Source organism: Coccinella septempunctata, chromosome 2 (assembly GCF_907165205.1).
Source record: "Coccinella septempunctata chromosome 2, icCocSept1.1, whole genome shotgun sequence".
NCBI lineage: Eukaryota > Metazoa > Arthropoda > Insecta > Coleoptera > Coccinellidae > Coccinella > Coccinella septempunctata.
The window spans coordinates 54,046,312-54,066,534 of NC_058190.1; the positions used below are offsets into that span (position 1 = coordinate 54,046,312).

The 20,223-nt window shown below is 37.6% G+C and overlaps 1 protein-coding gene and 1 long non-coding RNA gene across 2 annotated transcripts in view; one reads left to right on the top strand and one right to left on the bottom strand.

Annotated features, from left to right (window-relative positions):
* Positions 1-20,223, bottom strand: part of LOC123307190 — a 102,531-nt gene that overhangs the window by 52,445 nt on the left and 29,863 nt on the right. The window contains exons 5-6 of the mRNA XM_044889408.1: positions 19,939-20,028; positions 19,305-19,475 (exon numbers count right to left, since the gene is read on the bottom strand). Of these exons, the coding sequence (XP_044745343.1) occupies positions 19,305-19,475; positions 19,939-20,028 (261 nt within the window). The remainder of the gene's footprint in view (positions 1-19,304; positions 19,476-19,938; positions 20,029-20,223) is intronic.
* On the top strand, positions 10,933-11,761 carry LOC123308224. Its single transcript, XR_006537069.1, has 2 exons — positions 10,933-11,265; positions 11,328-11,761. It is a non-coding gene; the product is annotated as an uncharacterized LOC123308224 (long non-coding RNA).

A 20,223-nucleotide genomic window follows, 5' to 3' on the forward strand; every position in this document is an offset into this window, starting at 1 on the left:
TGGCATCGTATACAGTTAACGGTATGAGGAAGTCATAGATGTGATCAATACAAAATCGAATACTTCTAGGCAAATAGGTAATAAATGCACGGTTGTTTGCATAATTTATTGCTTATAACATTCCTAATGATGGAATGTTTCCTTTTAGCAAAACGATCAGAATTTCGATCCGAAATTTATTGAGGAAGACTGTACTGCTTTTTTCTGTAGACGAATGAAACAGCTATTCCCTTTTTGTCATATCCCGAACATTACTCTGTGTTTCTTCTCAGTAGAATTTATCTGGTGAGATCGTGAGAAGGCTGGTATATAAAAAAGTTGTTTAAAGTTCGATATAGCGAAGGAACGTGATAGGATAAAGATCAGAGGTAAAAATACACTCCTGAACCAAGAAACCTTTCTCCCAACTCGCGAATACTTTCTTGTCATTTTGGAGGATGAGAATTGTAATTTGATCAACGATCAAAACCGTATCCCATCGATACAGCGGCATGGTGAAATGAGAATATAAAAACGCATTTTAATATGGACAACATCTCATATCGGAATCTTGCAAATCTTACCGGGCATATATGGCAACATCAAAGAGACGTTCGATTATTATTAATTAGTCATTATACATTCCCGAGATCGATATTTACCGAACAAGTTTTGCCTCATTCACCCAATTATCGACAATGAGTTGCATTCGACTTCCTCATCTCGAAGATTCGATAAATTGGATCAAATCAGCCGGTCTTACAGTTACGCCCAGTTCAAGAAGCGTAGGAAGACAAGCTCTATATACGGTTTCCTTTAATCCCATCGCCGCAACGTAACCACTTTTTCCAAGTGTTGAACGAACGAGGATGAAACCTATACTGTGCTTCCCCTTTCTTAACTCAACACCACGTGACAAAACTGCAGTTTTAGGATTAATTCTTGAGCCCTTACTTTAGATATGGACAGAGTTCATTGATGGTTTGATGAATAGAACAAATCTGACCAATTTTTTTCGGAGGAAGTATAATACGAGAATATATGAAAAATTCTTAGCCTACTATAGAACCAAACGGGATTTCAATGTCAAAATATTTTATTACTCAACATATCCTCCTCTTAATTGGATACACTCATTACAGCGAACCTGCAACGTCTCTAGACCTTTCAAAAAAAATGTTTCTCCTTGCTCTGCAAACCAGGCATCCACAGCTTTTATTACCTCCTCGTTGGAAGAAAATTCACGACTTTTTAAACTGCTTTTCAGTTGAGGAAAGAGATGATAGTCGGATGGAGCTGAATCTGGTGAATAAGGGGGGTGTTCTAGTAATTCAAACACTAAATCACGAATTTTTTGCATCGCAACATGAGATTTGTGTGCAGGGGCGTTGTCCTGCAGAAACAAAACACATTTGGATAGCTTTCCGCGTCTTTTCTCTTTTATTTTTTCCCGTAGAGTGGTCGGTAATGTCGAATAGTAATCTCCGGTTATTGTTCTACCCTTATCCAAAAAATCAATCATGATTACCCCATGGCAATCCCAGAAAACTGAAGCAAGAACTTTTACAGCAGATTTTTGGACACGAAACTTCTTAGGTCTTGGAGAACCAGAGTGTCGCCATTCTATCGATTTTTGCTTTGTTTTTGGATCGTATCATATCCGAATTGACGTGAACTATTATGATGAACGCGTTCTTATGAAATATTCAGTGTTTCAGATATCTGTTTTAGCTCAATTCGACGATCTGATAAAATCATGTCATGAACTGCATCGATATTTTCGGGGACTGACACAGAAACTGGTCTTCCCGATCGGTCATCATTTTCAATGGAGAATTTACCTCTTTTGAAGCTTGCAGTCCAATTTTTCACAGTTGCATACGAAGGACATTGATCACCAAGGATATTAGGCATATCTTCGTAAATCTGCTTAACTCTTAACCCTTCCAAATACAGGTACTTGATGATGGCTCGATACTCTAATTTTTCGATTTTCACAATGTCGTTGGACATCTTCTTTCTTTTAATTTATTGCGTAACTCTGGTTTACTCTTTTGACCTCAAATTTCCCACTGACATTTCTAATCAGTTATGGTTCGTTGCTATTGTAATACAATATTTTTTTATGCATGGAACTGGTCTAGGCTAACTAGATATCAATACATCCTCGTCATTCGGAATAAGCTTATATACTATATCGAAAATGGTAAGGTAAGAGCTAAACATACGCTCAAGAATAAAATATGAAACTTCAAACATCCACAATCTATCTGACTGACGTTTTTCGCTCGCAACATGTTTCACTCTGAAATCGATCAATTAATAACGCATGGATCGATCTGAAAGAAATGTCAATAGGAAAAAGGAAGTTACGTGTGTGCCTTTCCTGTGCCTCTCATTCGGCATCGCAACATAAATATGCATTCGGCCTAGCTCCATAAGGAAGCTCAGCGAGTTCGACTCTGTTAGATCATACCCGATCAGAACCATTCGAAGCGTAATAGCAAAGTTCAAATACCAATTTCACTGAGACAACTTGCCATTTATGGTCTACCGATGAAAGTAAACGTTCCACGTAGCGAGACGTTAAACTAGCCCACAATAATGAGGAGAGAAGTACGAAATGCCATGCACCTGGGGTATGCGAAAAATTGCGGGGCTATTGTTTGCTTCAATTAGGCATCCAGGACATCGTTAGCTAATTAGGAACATCTTCTGGGAAAATCTCGAGCATGCATCGCCTGAGAAAATGACAAATAACAGGTAAGATTGTGTCGCATCTTCAATCCAGAGACTGCATGTAGAAAATCAAATTGAGTTCGAAGAATTTAATAAATATATCAATTTAAGAATCTCACCCATGCGTTAAAAATTGTATGAATAACAGTGATACAGGAAATGGTTTTACGATTCGGGGATAATCTAAAAAAATGGCAACAAACAGATATTACAGTCGACCTCGACAAGAGTCGCTACCGTGAATGAAAAATGGTTTAAAACTAAAGCTTAATGGAGAGCAATCCTGCGAATCAGAGTCAAACCGACTAAAAATCTGCGTTCGTGTGAAAAACAATGAATCAACCTGAGTGAAAAATTGACTTCAGGCAAGAGTGGGCAAAAACAATGAGGGCTATTACGCGAATTTTTAAGGCGATGCAACAGGAACTTGCACATGATGCAACAATCCAACACAAGAACCGCCAATTACCCAATGTTCGAACAGAAATTCGCACAGTCATTTGTCGGAACAACCTACCTCACTTTTCGAGAATTCATGACACGAATTATAACAGAAGGAAATAAGAACAATAGGAGCATAATTAGGATTCAATCAAAAGAACATGAATTTGTCGTTAGACACTCACAAGCACATCAAAGATCTATTAAAAATTTTGAGACTGCCTGAAAACTCTACTCTTCAGTAACACTGTAGCAATGAGAAAATCAAGCTTGATTATAACTCAATCTTCAACCCCAAAAATCATCAGAGTTGAAGGATCTGTTGACGGATCAGGATCATCTATCTTCAACAGTTTCAGAAGAAACAGCAGCTATAGAGATTTTTTCATTCGTTTTTTGTATTCTGCGTTTATCAAAGTGCTGGAAATATTATCTAGAGGTGCAATTTTTCCTTGGCGAATTCCAAATAGAGGGTTACATTTACACGTGTTCAAAAATAAGGTTGACATCATCAGATTCAATATTTTAGAACGAGGCGAAGTAGCAACCAGCAAATATTTGTGTTGTGAACGTTGTTTGTATGCCGCTCATAATTATTATTACCGGTATTTATACCAGGTGTAACGGATAGATGCATGCAAAATGCATTTTTGTTTTCCAAATGAGGAAAAACGTTCAAAATTGTATGTTTTTGTCTCAGAAAATGGGGTAATTTAAAATCCTCATCAATATGTTACAATCATCGTAAAAAAGGATAAAAACTTATATCAACAGTCAACTCCTTTTTATAACCCACATCGTAGTAATCCAATTACATAGACGGTATGTTGGAATTGTTAATTATACCGACATACCTAACCCAAGCCCCCTGTCCATCCCGTTCACCATATGCTTCTCAGGACATATCTCTCCATTTGGACGAAAAATGCCAGCTGTATTATTACCAGCAACTGTATAACTCGAATAACTGTTTCGAACGGCAAAAATCGACAATTTAACCAGCCATGCACGGTTGGTGCAAATTTTTGTTATGCTACCTTTGGAATATATCGGTTTTCATTTGATCAATTTGAGGAAGAAGTAGGATTTGAAAAGATGAAAAATTAATATACAGGGTAGGCACTGAATAGATATTTTTTTAGAGCCATCAAACTCTTCTTGTAATAAATCTCGAAATTTCATCGAGCATGCAGCAACCGTTCGGTCTTGAGCAAGTTTTAACAGACGCCATCTTTTTGGGAATTTTTGAAGGTCAACTTTCGAGTCGCGTATCTTCCAGGAAAATTATCGTAGATCTAAGTGTGATACATATTCTCAAAGAGCAACTCATCTAGTAATACATCTGAGGATTTCATCCATCTCGGCATAACCGTTCGGTTTTGAGGAAGTTTTAACTGAACCCTGAACCCAAATTTTTGGGAACTTTTCGAAGGTCAACTTTCGAGTCCCGTATCTTCCAGGAAAATTATCGTAGATCTAAATATGATACATATTCTGAAAGAGCAACTCATCTAGTAATACATCTGAGGATTTCATCCATCTCGGCATAACCGTTCGGTTTTGAGGAAGTTTTAACTGACGCCATCTTTTTGGGGATTTTTAAAGGTCAACTTTCGAGTCCCGTATCTTCCAGGAAAATTATCGTAGATCTAAATATGATACATATTCTGAAAGAGCAACTCATCTAGTAATACATCTGAGGATTTCATCCATCTCGGCACAACCGTTCGGTCTTGAGGAAGTTTTAACTGACGCCATCTTTTTGGGAATTTTTGAAGGTCAACTTTCGAGTCCCGTATCTTCCAGGAAAATTATCGTAGATCTAAATATGATACATATTCTGAAAGAGCAACTCATCTAGTAATACATCTGAGGATTTCATCCATCTCGGCACAACCGTTCGGTCTTGAGGAAGTTTTAACTGACGCCATCTTTTTGGGAATTTTTGAAGGTCAACTTTCGAGTCCCGTATCTTCCAGGAAAATTATCGTAGATCTAAATATGATACATATTCTGAAAGAGCAACTCATCTAGTAATACATCTGAGGATTTCATCCATCTCGGCACAACCGTTCGGTCTTGAGCAGATTTTAACTGACGCCATCTTTTTGGGAATTTTTGAAGGTCAACTTTCGAGTCCCGTATCTTCCATGAAAATTATCGTAGATCTAAATATGATACATATTCTGAAAGAGCAACTCATCTAGTAATACATCTGAGGATTTCATCCATCTTGGCACAACCGTTCGGTCTTGAGCAGATTTTAACTGACGCCATCTTTTTGGGAATTTTTGAAGGTCAACTTTCGAGTAGTTTTTCTCTCAGGAAAATCATCGTAGATCTAAATATGATATTTATTCTGAAAGAGCAACTCGTCTAGTAATAAATCTCGAAATTTCATCGACCTTACTACAACCTTGACGTATTTCGAAATTCATCTTAAAGCTGCCAGGATAATATTCCTGGAATTACCCTGCCCTGACATTTTTCACATAAGAAATCTCGTAAGAAATCAATTTATTTATTAACAGACAACGTCCGAAAAAATCCAGATCCAGATGATAATCAGAGCTCGAGCACAGATGGGATTTCAACCTACAAAAATTATTTTTCGATTGAAGAGGAACTAGTAGAAATTGTTAGAAGGTGATTTGATCGATCACCAATCCAAGATCTCTAACCTTTACTCTCTTGACGGCCTTATGCCCGGCAACATTGGCTCCAGCCACATCCTCCCCCGATTCGATACATCTCACTGAAGCCCTCTTGGTCAAATCCTCCACGTTGCTGTTCTCCTCACCCCTGGTGAGGGTGGTAACTTTCCGCACGATCCTCGTGGTTATCCTCCTGGTGCCGTCCTCGTTACGCCTGCTGGTCTTGGTGGACTCGATGGAGCTGCCCAGCACCTCGGTGGACAGGTGCTTCCTGGTGTAGACGGCCTGCAGGCTTTCGACGTTGACGGGGTTGGCGGCAGGTGGACCGAGGGCGGTGGTACCGGAGGTGCCTTGCACGAAGAGGCGTTTAGACGCGCCGCCCGAAGACGTTCCGTCTTTCACGAAACGGTACATGGACATTGTGCGTTAGTTTTTGCTGTTTCGGAGGTGTGCTGTGGGTTTTGCGGATGGTGTGTTTATTGGGCGTGAATGAAGGTTATGCGATTCGATTTTTTCAACGGAAAATCGACATACGATTTAATTTTTATCAACAAAAGACTATCGGAGATTTACAGATGTATTTTTAGGAAGAGAAATTGAAAATATTGTACATACACTCCATTTACATTTATTTTAGCAGTCGGTTGGCCATGAAATAATTTTCTCAAGTTTTTGTACCAAGAACGGAGTATGGTTGGCACTCATGAAATGTCGTTAATGTCATAACGCCGTTGCCACAACAAATATCAATTTTTATTACGAAAATGCCGAAAGTAATTGAAAAAAAGAGACAGGGTTGCAGGAAGTGCTATTTAGAATTCAGGTCCGCTCATTCAAATAGTTACACCCTGATATTCTAAAATCCACAATACGTCAGACGGTAGTGAACATATTTTTCAATTTAAGAGAATTTATAATAATGTTTCATCTGAATCTAAACGACTTATATTTCAGCTGAATGTTTCAACAATCAGAAAGATTGTGAATGAAGAGGATGACAAAGAATTTCCTTCTATTGGGAAACCCAAAAAGTGGTAGGCGTTTGAGAATTTTATGTTTGAGTGAATTAATGCAAAAAGTTTACTACAGGATTTTTTATGAATGTCATCAACAGTTTCCGAATAGTGATAGAAGAATAAGTTTCCGAAAATTGATTTTTCATTTGAGTTGTCCTATACATTTCAGATGGTTGTAAATGTTAAGGTACCAATAAATACCTAATTATTATTATTATATTAATGTATTAATATGAACAGCCACAAATACGCGCCAGTTGTCCTGTTAATTGTTTATTCATGTGAAATTTTTGTTCAAAGGTGCAGTTCATCTTGACTTGAAACTTCCTTTAATTCCTTTTTCTTATATTGATGCAGGATGATTTTTGTTGAAGAATTTAACATTCTTGTAATTATCTGTTAATTCCTTCGGGGGAAACCCATTCCCAACCATTGCATCATATGCATTTCATCTTCGGGTCAATATTTTTGAAATCTACAACTGATGTAACGTATTCAAACTTTAGCCAAAGAAGATAACGAACATTAACTCTCCTCAAGCTAGTGCATATTATGATATTATACTGATCTCTTGTATTTTCCATGCAAATAACTGGATTTGGTATGCCTTCAGTTAGTTTGTATAAACTTCAATTATGTTCGTCACATATTTTCCGAAGAGATTCGACATTGTGATAAAATACGTAATAACAGAAACTTTTACGTAGAACGGGCAACATAGCGTTGATTTAAAACCCAAAAATGTATTAACAAGCTTCATAACCGCACATTTTCATACTATACAGAGTGAAATATGTCAAATTTCCATGGCCAACCGAGTGCTAAAATAGAAGTGAATGGAGTATAGATAGCATTTTCATCAACGTTTGTACAGTTTCTCGATTGTCAAACTGAAAATGTATAGAAATCACTTTTTAAATCAACATTTTCAATATACTCGTAGAAAAAGACCAAAAGTGTATCTGCATAACCTTAATATCTTCCAAAAAATTATCTCCCAACAAGAAAATACTCAGGTCAGAAATGAACCGACAAGTTTGCATTAAATTTATGTACTTTGTGACCAGTTCCTATCAATGAATGTCAATATAGCCTTTCTGATATACAGAGTGTTCAGACTGCAGAAAAGGTCAAGATTCATAACTTTTGTTTTGAACTTCTACAGGATTATATGAAAAATTTTATACTTTTTATATAGTTGGACCAATATAGCTTTTTATTCTTGAATTTCGTTCACCAGTGCTGAATTTATTCTCTATATGGACCTTTTATCCCCGACACGTTTGATTAACAACATCAGGTAGGTTACCCTGAATTTTATAACATAACTGACTTCTGACAGGCGAAGTTTCTAATAGCACTAAGATCTACGTTTAACGAACAGTTGAAAATACCAAATGTTATGGAGTTACCCTCGTTTTTTCTTCGAATTCTCGCAAAACTTAACAGTGAAAACTTTGGGGTAACTATGTGGAATGATTATTGAGCGAAAAAAATTTATAAAAATATAATTTTTCCTCCACTTCCTCTACGTCTCGTATTTCAGAGAGGACAAACGTTGACAGGAACTTGTCACCTCGACCTGTGAAGTAAGGACATTCGGAAAAACAAAATTCCGGTCCTAATCTGACTCACCGTGTATAATTGAATCATAAAAAGACTCGTTATTCAAAGAGCCGAAATTTTACCCAAATTATGAGTGGCAAATTCGAAACAGTCAAACATCGACTAAAAAAAAAAACACGAAAAAAAAAACGAAAACTATATTTCGACAAGAAGCTCCTGATAAAGCCCAACAAACACACCGATGAATTCGCTCAGTTCCAGATCCGCACTGGGAAATCCTCGCGTTTTTCAGCAAAATTTTCGGCGACGAACACAAAAACAAACAGATAAACAAACAACGTTCAGCACCGAGTTGACATAGCGACGTCATGCGCGTCCGAGACAGGTGTATGGTCAGGTGACGTTCCCGACGACCGATGCGAGGTACACTAAATCGAGCGCGCTGCGTACCTTATGCCCGCCGATACACGCGGACTCGCTCGCGATGGTGGAGGCATTAAGGATTGCGTGGGACGGGCGCAGGGCCGTACGAGGGCGTACGTGCCCACCGGGCGTTTTTTAGACCTCCGTCCGGATTTGGACAGCGGTATGAGGGTGGTGGGCGTCGCAAATATGTGTTATTGATTTTTTTTAATCGAAACGATGGGCGCCCACTTCTCGATCGCGGTCTGGTTGTGGTGTCGAGAGATCTCGACGATTGGTCAAGAGACGAGATGCTCTCTGATGTGATGGGAAATCATTGCGTTGAATCTGGTCTAAGTTATTGAGGTTTAGATCGTTCAGGGGCATTGAAATTGTATTTATTATATTATCATCATAGGTAATGAAGTATCACATACCATACTCATCGGTCGTGACCATGAACGATGACGATTTACCCACCAGCACTAGTTATCGAGAATATCAAGTGACTTTTACTATACTTTGATATTTTACGCCTTTTCTCTCAAACCTATCGCGAGCTTATCCGAGAGTTTTTGTTAGAACTGAGATCGATTGTGATGTGACAGGCTTCCTTTTACGTCATCTTTGCAGGTCGATTGTTTGTCCAGCAGGCGAATTCATAAGTGAAAAATCAGACATCGTAATTGTAGTTCGGGTACCGATATAGTACCCAATTGTTCTTGGAAGGAAAGATTGAACACGATGAAACGAAATGAAATCGCATATCTGATGCAGGTTTGTAGAGATTAAAAATTTATTATGTGGAGGAAAGTAATCGTAGATCTAAATATGATACATATTCCGAAAGAGCAACTCTTCTAGTAATAAATTTGAGAATTTAATCCATTTCGGCACAACCGTTCAGTCTTGAGGAAGTTTTAAGTGAACCCAACTTTTTGGGAATTTTTCGAAGGTCCTCTATAGAGTAATTTATCTTCCAGGAAAATCATCGTAGATCTGAATATGATACATATTCCGAAAAAGCAACTCTTTAATACTATAACGTTGATAAAAAATGATCACCGAATCGTATCAAATTTTTTGCCATGTTGAAGTGTTGGGGGAAGGTATGGGAAATTTGAAATGGTGAGCGCCGAAGGCGCGTGGCTGGGTAGAGCGGTACATGGAACGCTAGAAGAAGAATCGAGCTCTCCGAAAATGCCTAAATCGTATTTTTACCCCGTCTAAAAGTGTCCGAAAATTGCGTGAGAAAATCGCGAAATTCACGATTTTCGCGAAAAGGTGCCAAAGTTATTTGATTAGCTTGAGAGATCCGCGGTAGCTCGAGAGCCGGGATGGGTGTCGAACTAAGCTCGAAGAACCCGAAATTAAAATAGGCCTGTTTTTTTTCCCGGAGCCCGAACGATATTACCTAAAAAAGCGTAAGAATTTCGAAAATTTTTGACGTCTACGAAAATTTGATAAATTAATTTCCAAGAGCATAGAGGTAATTTCATCACGTCTGACGTTTCGAAAGGGGTTTTTGCAGTTTTCGGAAACTCGAGTCGATTATTATATGAATAATGCCAAAATAGGGAAGATAAATGCTAGAGAATCATTCTCCATATCCTGTAGCATCTCCAGGTACCCATATTTCGGCTCAATATGTACAGGTAAGTTTGCAATTTTCGATATTACGAAACCACCTCGATTAAGCACCGTTCAGAACCTTCGTTTTGGCCCTGAATATTTTCAGTAATTTCGTGATTTTTAGCGTTGAAATTGCCAAAATAAATTTATATTAGGAAAGTCGAGGTCACTATTCAGCCAAAACTAACTTAAAATTCTAAAATTTCCATAATTTTTCAATTCCTATAACGTGTTTTCCTGTCATTTATGTAACAGTGTTGTGGGAGCTTTAGGCCAGTTTCATTTGACTGTTGACAGACCGTAAAAAAATTGATGCAAATTTTTAAGGTTTAATTATTATTGGAATTATTAGAGGATATATTTAATATATTTACTTCATTTTTCTCCGTACGATAGCACTTCGAAGCTAACATCACAGTTGAACTTTTTTCCATAATCGGAAAGTTAGGTTATTATTGAATTCTGAGATATAAAACACAGTTCTTGGACGTGAATCTGTATGAGAGATCGAATATTATAACTGATAGTATATTTTGTCACTAATAATACTTATTTTTTTCAGGCACATATCAATTTATCAGATACAGAAATGAAAAAATCCTAGGATGGCAATTATCATCCCTCGGAGAGACTGTATTTGGAATGAAAATCCTTCTTCAGGGGTAAAGTCCTGAAGCAGTTCGTTCAGGAGAGTTTCTATTTGAAATATATGATCCATTTGTCAAGTTTACATAATGTACTTCAGATCAAATTACATGCAAACTCACAGAATGAGAAACATCTTTGATCTTGGTGTATGAACATAAGAATTTCTAGATAACAAACGGTTCTTGGGGGTGAGTCTGCACAGAAAATCGACCAGGAGATTCTATATTTCATAATTGAAATTTATTTTCAGGCACATATAAATTTATCAGATCAAGAAATGTATAATATCATTTCTCGGACAGTGTTATTTGGTAAAAAAGAGGTAGTTCAGAGTAAGTTTATAAAGCATATCATTCAGGATAGTTTCTATGTGAAGTAAATGATCTATTTCGCTTTTTTTCAACTGAATACAACAGATTTCTGACAACTTCCATGCAATCGGGTAGTGTACGGAGATGATTTTCTTAGTCTAGATCTATGGAAAAATGTTTTGAGATAAGTTATTCATTTGGAATGATATAATGATTATTGAAACACAATCTATGAGTGAGTTTTTGCGTTAAAATTCTATATTTATAGACATTTGTCAAGTTTTCTCATTTAAGGTAAGATTGTTACTCTTATCGTAGAGAGAGGGACTCTGTAGGTTTTTGTTCAAAATAAACTGAATGAAATGTTATAATACTTGAAATCTTCATAATAAGGCTTCTTTTCAATTCCATATGACAGATTTTGGCCAATTTTTAAGCTTTTTGATTAGTGTACAAGGATTATTATATTTACTCATTCCAGATAATAGGAGAAATGTTTTCAAATAACTCATTCAAGTGGAATAATAAAATGCTTATTGGGATGATAAAAAGCATATTGAAACACAATCTATGAGTAAGTTTTAACATAAAAATTCTATATATGTATAGACTTTCGCCAAGTTTTTGTCATTTGAGGTTAGTTTTTTTTTCTTATCGTAGATGAAAGGATTTTGTAGATTTTGTTCAAAATAAACTCAATTAAATATTATGATGCTTGAAATTTTTATAATTAGGCTTCTTTCCCATTCCATATAACATATTTCGGCCAATTTTTAAGCTTTTTGATTATTGTACGAGGATTATTGTATTTAATCATTCCAGATGGAAGGAAAAATGTTTTCGAATAACTTATTTGAGTGGAATGATATAATGATTATTGGAATACAATAGCAGGGTGTTTTTTTTTGCGTTGAAATTCTACTTTTATAGACTTTTGACCAGTTATTCTCATTTCAACTTAGTTTTTTGTTTCATCGTAAAGAAAGAACTTTGTAAGTTTCTATTCAAGATGAACTGAATGCATGGAATCTCCGTTATAAGGCTTCTGTCCAACTGAATATAACTGATTTTTGCCAATTTTTAAGCTGTGTATGAGATTATTTGTATTTTTTCGTGAAATTTGCGACAATGCCTGTATATATCGAACGCTGTGAGTTATGTGTGATACTCAGTATTGTATAGTATTCGCGTATCATTAAAAGCGAGGGCCGTAGGCCCGAGCTACGGTCGGAAGGTGAATGGCGAGGGCCGAAGGCCCGAGCTACTGACGAAAGGCGAATCGCGTGGGCCGTAGGCTCGAGCTACGGCGGAAGGCGAATCACGAGGGCCGTAGGCCCGAGCTACGGACAAAAGGCGAATCTGTCCATGAAGGCGAATCTACCTACAAGGTGGATCTCCTGGCTATACTGATCTGCCAAAAAAAGTAGATCTATCAATAAAGGTAGATCTATGGGCTTACTAGTCTAGTAATAAATCTGAGAACATCATCCATTTCGGCACAACCGTTCGGTCTTGAGGAAGTTTTAAGTGAACCCAACTTTTTGGAAATTTTTCGAAGGTCCTCTATAGAGTAATTTATCTTCCAGGAAAATCATCGTAGATCTGAATATGATACATATTCCGAAAAAGCAACTCTTCTAGTAATAAATCTGAGAACATCATCCATTTCGGCACAACCGTTCGGTCTTATGAAAGTTGTAACTGAACCCAACTTTTTGGGAATTTTTCGAAGGTCCTCTTTAGAGTTATTCATCTTCCAGGAAAACTATCGTGGATCTGAATGTGATACATATTCCGAAAGAGCAACTCCTCTAGTAATAAATCTGAAAATTTAATCCATTTCTGCACAACCGTTCAGTCTTGAGGAAGTTTTAAGTGAACCCAACTTTTTGGGAATTTTTCGAAGGTCCTCTTTAGAGTAATTTATCTTCCAGGAAAATCATCATAGATCTGAATATGATACATATTCCGAAAAAGCAACTCTTTTAGTAATAAATCTGAGAACATCGTTCATTTCGGCACAACCGTTCGGTTTTAAGAAAGTTGTAACTGAACCCAACTTTTCGGGAATTTTTCGAAGGTCCTCTTTAGAGTAATTTATCTTCCAGGAAAATCATCATAGATCTGAATATGATACATATTCCGAAAAAGCAACTCTTTTAGTAATAAATCTGAGAACATCGTTCATTTCGGCACAACCGTTCGGTTTTAAGAAAGTTGTAACTGAACCCAACTTTTCGGGAATTTTTCGAAGGTCCTCTTTAGAGTAATTTATCTTCCAGGAAAATCATCATAGATCTGAATATGATACATATTCCGAAAAAGCAACTCTTTTAGTAATAAATCTGAGAACATCGTTCATTTCGGCACAACCGTTCGGTTTTAAGAAAGTTGTAACTGAATCCAACTTTTTGGGAATTTTTCGAAGGTCCTCTTTAGAGTTATTTATCTTCCAGGAAAACTATCGTAAATCTGAATGTGATACATATTCCGAAAGAGCAACTCTTCTAGTAATCAATCTGAGAACTTCATCCATTTCAGCACAACCGTTCGGTCTTGAGGAAGTTTTAACTGAACCCAACTTTCTGTGAATTTTTCGAAAGTCAACTTTTGACACCCTTATATCCCAGAAAAATTATCGAAAATGTGAATGTTATACATATCGTAGAAGAGCAACTCTTCTAGTGATAAATCTCGAAATTTCATCGACCTCGGTGCAAGAAGAGATTCATTTCCCGAACCTCCAAATCTCCGAGGAGACTTCAACGCTGCGTCAGGATAGAAACCTCCTTAACTGAACAGCCGCACTAATATGGGAATTTTCGTAACCATTTTCCCTGGATGCGTCTCGAACCACTTCCGAGAAGTGGAAAACATCGACGGTCACGCGAATCGTTACAGATGGTCAACAAAGCATAATAACAACCGTCTAGTTGCTATAGTGAGACCAAATTATCATCATCTCGCATCTCCAAGATGAGCAGGGTATCGTTAAGGTCCTAATTAAGACATTGCCGTTATTGTTGCTTTCGGATAATGCGTAAAAATCAGGAGAGTACGTAGTAGCCTTCGATTCTCGTGGAAATTTTTTTGATCTAGTTCTATCTAGGTACTCTTCCGTCGATTTCTTTTAGCAAAAGATGTATGCCATAAGATAGAAAAACTATACTGATCACCTTCAGTGAAGCGGCTCTATAAACGAAGGATTCATTTTCATTTCGCTCAAATCTCCCATACAAGGTCGCCCATTTAATCGATAGCATGGAATGGACCATGTATACATATACAGCAATAGCGTCACGGTACCTTATTTGTAACAGGTTGTTTCCGGTCTGACGTCTGTCGTTTCCTGTGGATCAGACAGGTGAGACCTGTTCGCGTCTGAATGAGAACTAGTCGAAAAATACGAAAGGATGAACGGAGAACATGCGTATACATCTCTTGCAACCGTGCAAAGTTTGATTTCCTGCAAAGACTCTAGTTTTTTGCAATTAAGCAGAAATGGTTTCGTTTGATAGAGGATGCTGCGTTAGTTTTTCAGCCATCCAGCATTCATAGTTCTTGAGTTGTCGTAATACGGAATGTATCTATTAGGAAAAAAAAATGAGAAGAGTACCGAGGTGTAGGTCCTATACTCAGGAGCTATTACGCACTTCGAATTCATAACCAGACAATGTCTTCCATCTATGTCTTCATCTATGAGATTTATATATTGTTGAAATCAATGTTATGTAACGTTTGATAATTTCGCAACTCCCTTAGTATCAAAAAAAATCGACTTTTAGAAGCGTTTTAGTTTGATCCCGTCGACTTGCAGAGCCGCTATGTCGTTCCACTCTGTATATTTGACTGTTGAATCCTTCAATCCAGAGTCTGATGACCGCTTCATGCAGGAAAAGTGTGTTTTTCGAAGATTCTTATTCGGTGTATCATCAATTAAAAATCGAATGTTTTATCCGATGATGATGCCCACAGAGCCGTTGGGATGTTTCAGGCTGGTCGAACAGAAAAGTGTAAAGTAGACGACTACCCCAGCAAAAGACAGTTTTTCAACTCTGTCGTTGAAGAGACACAGTTTCAGCCCCGCCAAGTACAACTTGTAGATGCCACAGGTACTTCGATTTTTCGCACAATAAGAAGACACCATGAGGTCGATCTAACATCTAGACGTTTGTTAGGAAGAGTTTCAATCACTCGCGAGCACAAGCGTCAGAGATTAGAGTGAGCAATGCAGCAGTTACTCTGACGATACGAATGACGATAGATATTCTCTACCGACGTAGTCCAAATATGGCTGTTTTTCTGATAATGGACGAGGACGAGTGTGGACATGTCCAATAGTACGAAAAAACCATCCTGTCCAAGAAGTCCTTCATTCATCCATTGCTGTATCCCGTACCGGGAATAAATCTACAAAGACATAGAAAAAAGAACAGACTTCTTCTAATTTCTTAGGGCTAATTGCGACTGTGTGCCCTCCTGTGACTGAAGAGACCCAATCGTGACCTACAGATCCTTCCAAACTCCGGGCATGGACAGTTACTAACCAGATCTGGCCACCGCTTTATTCTTCTAGATTCTCCATTATAACTGTGTACCAAAGACCTCCACTGTGATCTGTCTAACGCGAGTTGTTCCCAGTTATGATTGGCATTAACCAATTTTAGGGATTGATGTAGTGTATCCTTAAACCGCTCGTATTGGCCTCCTGGTTCCCGGGCTCCCTCTGCCAATTCGCCATACAGAGAAATTTTGGGAGTCTTGTGTCTTGCATCCTCCGAATGTGGCCGCTCCATCTGAGTCGGGCCCTCGTTACTTGAGTCTCAATTGTTGTACAACTCGCGCGTTGCAAGACTTATGCATTCGAAACTTTGTGGAACCATCTGATGTGCATTATCTGTCTTAGATGACGTTGTTGCGTTTGTTCAAGCTGTTTAATATGTCGCCTGTAGGGCGTCCAGCTTTCGCTTCCGTAAAGAAGCGTTGGGAGACGACCGCTCTGTAAACAGCTGTCTTGGTCTTCAGATTGAGGTCGTGATTTTGTCCAAGAAGTAGATCCTTTTCGAGGAGATGCAATTATGGTCTGGGATGGAGTTTATATCGTAGCAGCACTCATTAATTAGTAGATACTCAAAAGAGCCATGTTTTTTAGCATTTATGAAAGCTTATGCGTGAGCCTTATTCGCTGAACCAGAAAAATAAAAGAAAAAATAGTCAATTTACGAGACATTATGGGGAATTCACATTTGAAAAATATTGAATTACACGACAGGGGGTTGTCCGAGAGACAATACATTATTATTGTCCGCGTCAAGATTCCATCCTTGACACCATTAAGACTGACCAGCTCACGTGTATACACGATGATGTCATCTCCACCGAGTAGACGACGGACTCCGGGACGTGTAGGTAGAAGTGTCCAATTTTAGACATGTGGCGAGATGAATACTTAGCTCGACTCGGTTTTAACCGTGGGGCGTTCTGGCGTAACGCGCGAAGAAATTTCTCACATAGAAAAATGTACGATGATGGGACGTTCTGTATATGGGGAGAAAAGAAGATCCTTCCTTCGCGTTTTTTATCGCCTATTTGGAGAGGATGGGAGTGCGAATGTCGAAACTGTCGATGAGCTGGGTCGTGAGCTATCCGATTAATTGGACGAAGAGAAAGGTATACCACGATTTTCGTAAAGTGTCGATCTTATTAGAATTCAGCGTGGTGTGTCTTAAAGGAGGATTTCTTAACCTACTAGTATTTTCATTATTATGATAATATACTAAATTGCTTCAAAATTTTAGTATTTTTGCTGGGAAAACATAACAATAAATGGTATTTTGAAAAAAATGTTTTTTGCTAGAAGACTTATTCAATATTCTCAAATTTTGACGAAGAATTCATTGAGCAAAATGTGAACTACGAGGATATATTGAAAAATTCTTAGCCAACTATCAATCAATGTCAAAATATTTTATTACTCAACATATTCTCCTCTTAATTGGATACATTCATTAGAGCGAACCTGCAACGTCTCTAGGCCTTTCAAAAAATATGTTTTTTCTTGCTCTGCAAACCAGACATCCACAGCTTTTATTACCTCCTTGTTGGAAGAAAATTTACGACCTTTTAAACTTTTTTTCAGTTGAGGAGGAAGATGATAGTCGGAGAGAGCCAAATCTGGTGAATAAGAGGGGTGTTCTAGTAATTAAAACTCTAAATCACGAATTTTTTGCATGGCAACATGAGGTTTGTGTGCAGGGGCGTTGTCCTGCAAAAACAAAAATCCTTTGGATAGCTTTCCGAGTCTTTTCTCTTTAATTTTTTTCGGTAGAGTGGTCAAAAATGTCGAATAGGAATCTCCGATTATTGTTCTACCCTTATCCAAAAAATCAACCATGATTACTCCATGGCAATCCCAAAAAACTGAAGCAAGAACTTTTCCAGCAAATTTTTGGACACGAAATTTCTTAGGTCTTGGAGAACCAGAGTGTCGCCATTCCATCGATTGTTGCTTTGTTTCTGGATCGTAGAAATGTACACAAGTCTCATCCATAGTAACAATTTGGTTTAAGAAGTCTACATAGTTTTTCAACATTGTTGAACCAAAACTGCACTTCAACCACGGGTTAATGTAACATTTTGACAGGTGGAAATTGAATTCCTGATTTTAAGCCATCGATATTCCGAAAAACAAAACGAAAATAAGTTTTTTTTTACGAACTGGCGAGGAAATCTAGTGAATTGAGGTAGCCAAATACCCAAAAAGTAACCATGACTCTAGACGGAATCGGAGTTAACTGTAAATGAATCTTCGTTGGGGGAATTTTGCGAAGTGAAGGCGGAACTAACAAGACCAAGAAAGCAACATTCCTTCTTTAATTTTCGCGAATCGCCAGACTTTTTCGTTCGAATAACTCACCGAACAAAAACGAACGTACTTCCTGGCTCGAACAAAAGGAATCTGCATCGAGATAATGGACCGACATTCACCAGAGGAATAGCAGATCTGCGATAAATCGAAATTGTCACGATTCTTCACGTGATTTGGGTCAAAAGATCGGTCGAGATGAACCGGATAAACTAGCGTGAGATGAAATAATTGATAGAGTTGAGTTGCTTGAATTTTTTGTACCAACGCGATAAAAAGGCAAAAATTCGAAATCACCGAAATGTAGTAAAGAATTCATTAAAATTCTAGTATTTTGTGATCGACGGATAACCTCCAATTTTCAGGAAATTAATTCTCAAAACTTCTTCTCATCTTTGTCTAACTTATTCACAATCTTTTCTGTTTCAGTTATGGTCGTTATGATATCTTGGAGCGAAAAATAAGGTATGGATTAAAAATAACTGTGGATCCGGTCCTGCCCTACCATTTCAATCACTCAATGCCATCTACGGATTGTTTCCGCAACCAAACGATTCTGTGTGACGCGTTCTTCTGACCAACGACGAAGAGAGCTGGCTGCTACAGCCATCTAGTGATCAATTACATAGCCATCTACATCGCCAAGCACAATATCTTCGTTCAAAGCGCATTGAAGCATTCCGGAAAACAAACATACTGTATATTTTCAACTGAAGCATAGATTTACATTTCGTGCGTCGACTCTCTGAACACCTTCTCTCAAATTCTTACCTTCTGACCCTGAAGGTTGTTTGCAGTGAAAAACATAACAAAGTCTTAGTAATGGGGCTATGCTAATGACATATTTGATGAATGGGTAATCATATCTCGGGTAATCAGAGTAGGCAAACAGGTTTCTCGAGCATTCGCCAAGAAAAATGCATGATTTTCAGACGAGGCGGCAAAGCTTTGAATTTTCGAAAGGTGTTGAATTTTGTGTGGGTTAAACGTAATTTTGAGACAATATTGTTGAAATTGGGAAGAACCGCATGCGAAAATCGACGAGACTTACCTGGAAATGTAGGATGATGGTCCATATAAGTCCCAGTGTTAGTTTGGGGTTCCCATCTACTATGTCCTCCGATCGTATGTTCACCAATTTGATTTTTTTACAATGAAGAAAATGTAGGGCTGTGTCTATGTTGTGAAGCATGTGAAAGCGCATTTGTCCTCTCTCTCTCGGCTGAAACAAGATTTTTAGGTTGAGATACGTTCGAATTTTTCCAGCTAGAGGAAGAAATTTCCATTCTTCTAAGATTATTAATTTAATTCAGTAGCGTATATCTTATTAGCTTCTGTGGAGAGCCAACATTTTGCACCAGACATTAATGTAAATCATTAAAACAAACACTTCAGACCTCATTCCCATAAAATATTTAGGAATGACTATTTGGTTGTAATATCTTCTTAACTTATACTCTTTTTGATAGCCATTAAAAATTTTGCTCCTTTATGACAAATTTATTTGATTTTAATTGTAGAAATTCAATGAAATTAAGTAGTGTGTGACTCTAGTCTCTTTAATGAATCTGTTTCAAAGTTCAAAACACTTTTTTCCCATTATTTTCCATAATTTCTGAAAATTGGTGAAGAGACTCTACCAGAGTGTTCTCTAGTGTTAGTAACAGGATTATGCAAAAACTTACAAGTTGTTCGCCAGTGAGAACTTCCAAGAGAGAAATGAGATTGTGTCCATCTCTCAGATCTTCGAAAAGATCCCGAATTTGACGGTTTGCCTGCAAAAAAAATTGTATCAGAAATGGATTAAATTTCTAGCTAAGGTGAGAACAAAAATCGTGGGTAACAAATAATCATTGTGTGCTCTACAAATAGCGAGATAATATTGACTATGCGAAACAATAAAAAAAATTAAAACAGATAAAAGCGTATTGATTTATAAGTGCAAAACAAAAAATCTACGGATCATCGCA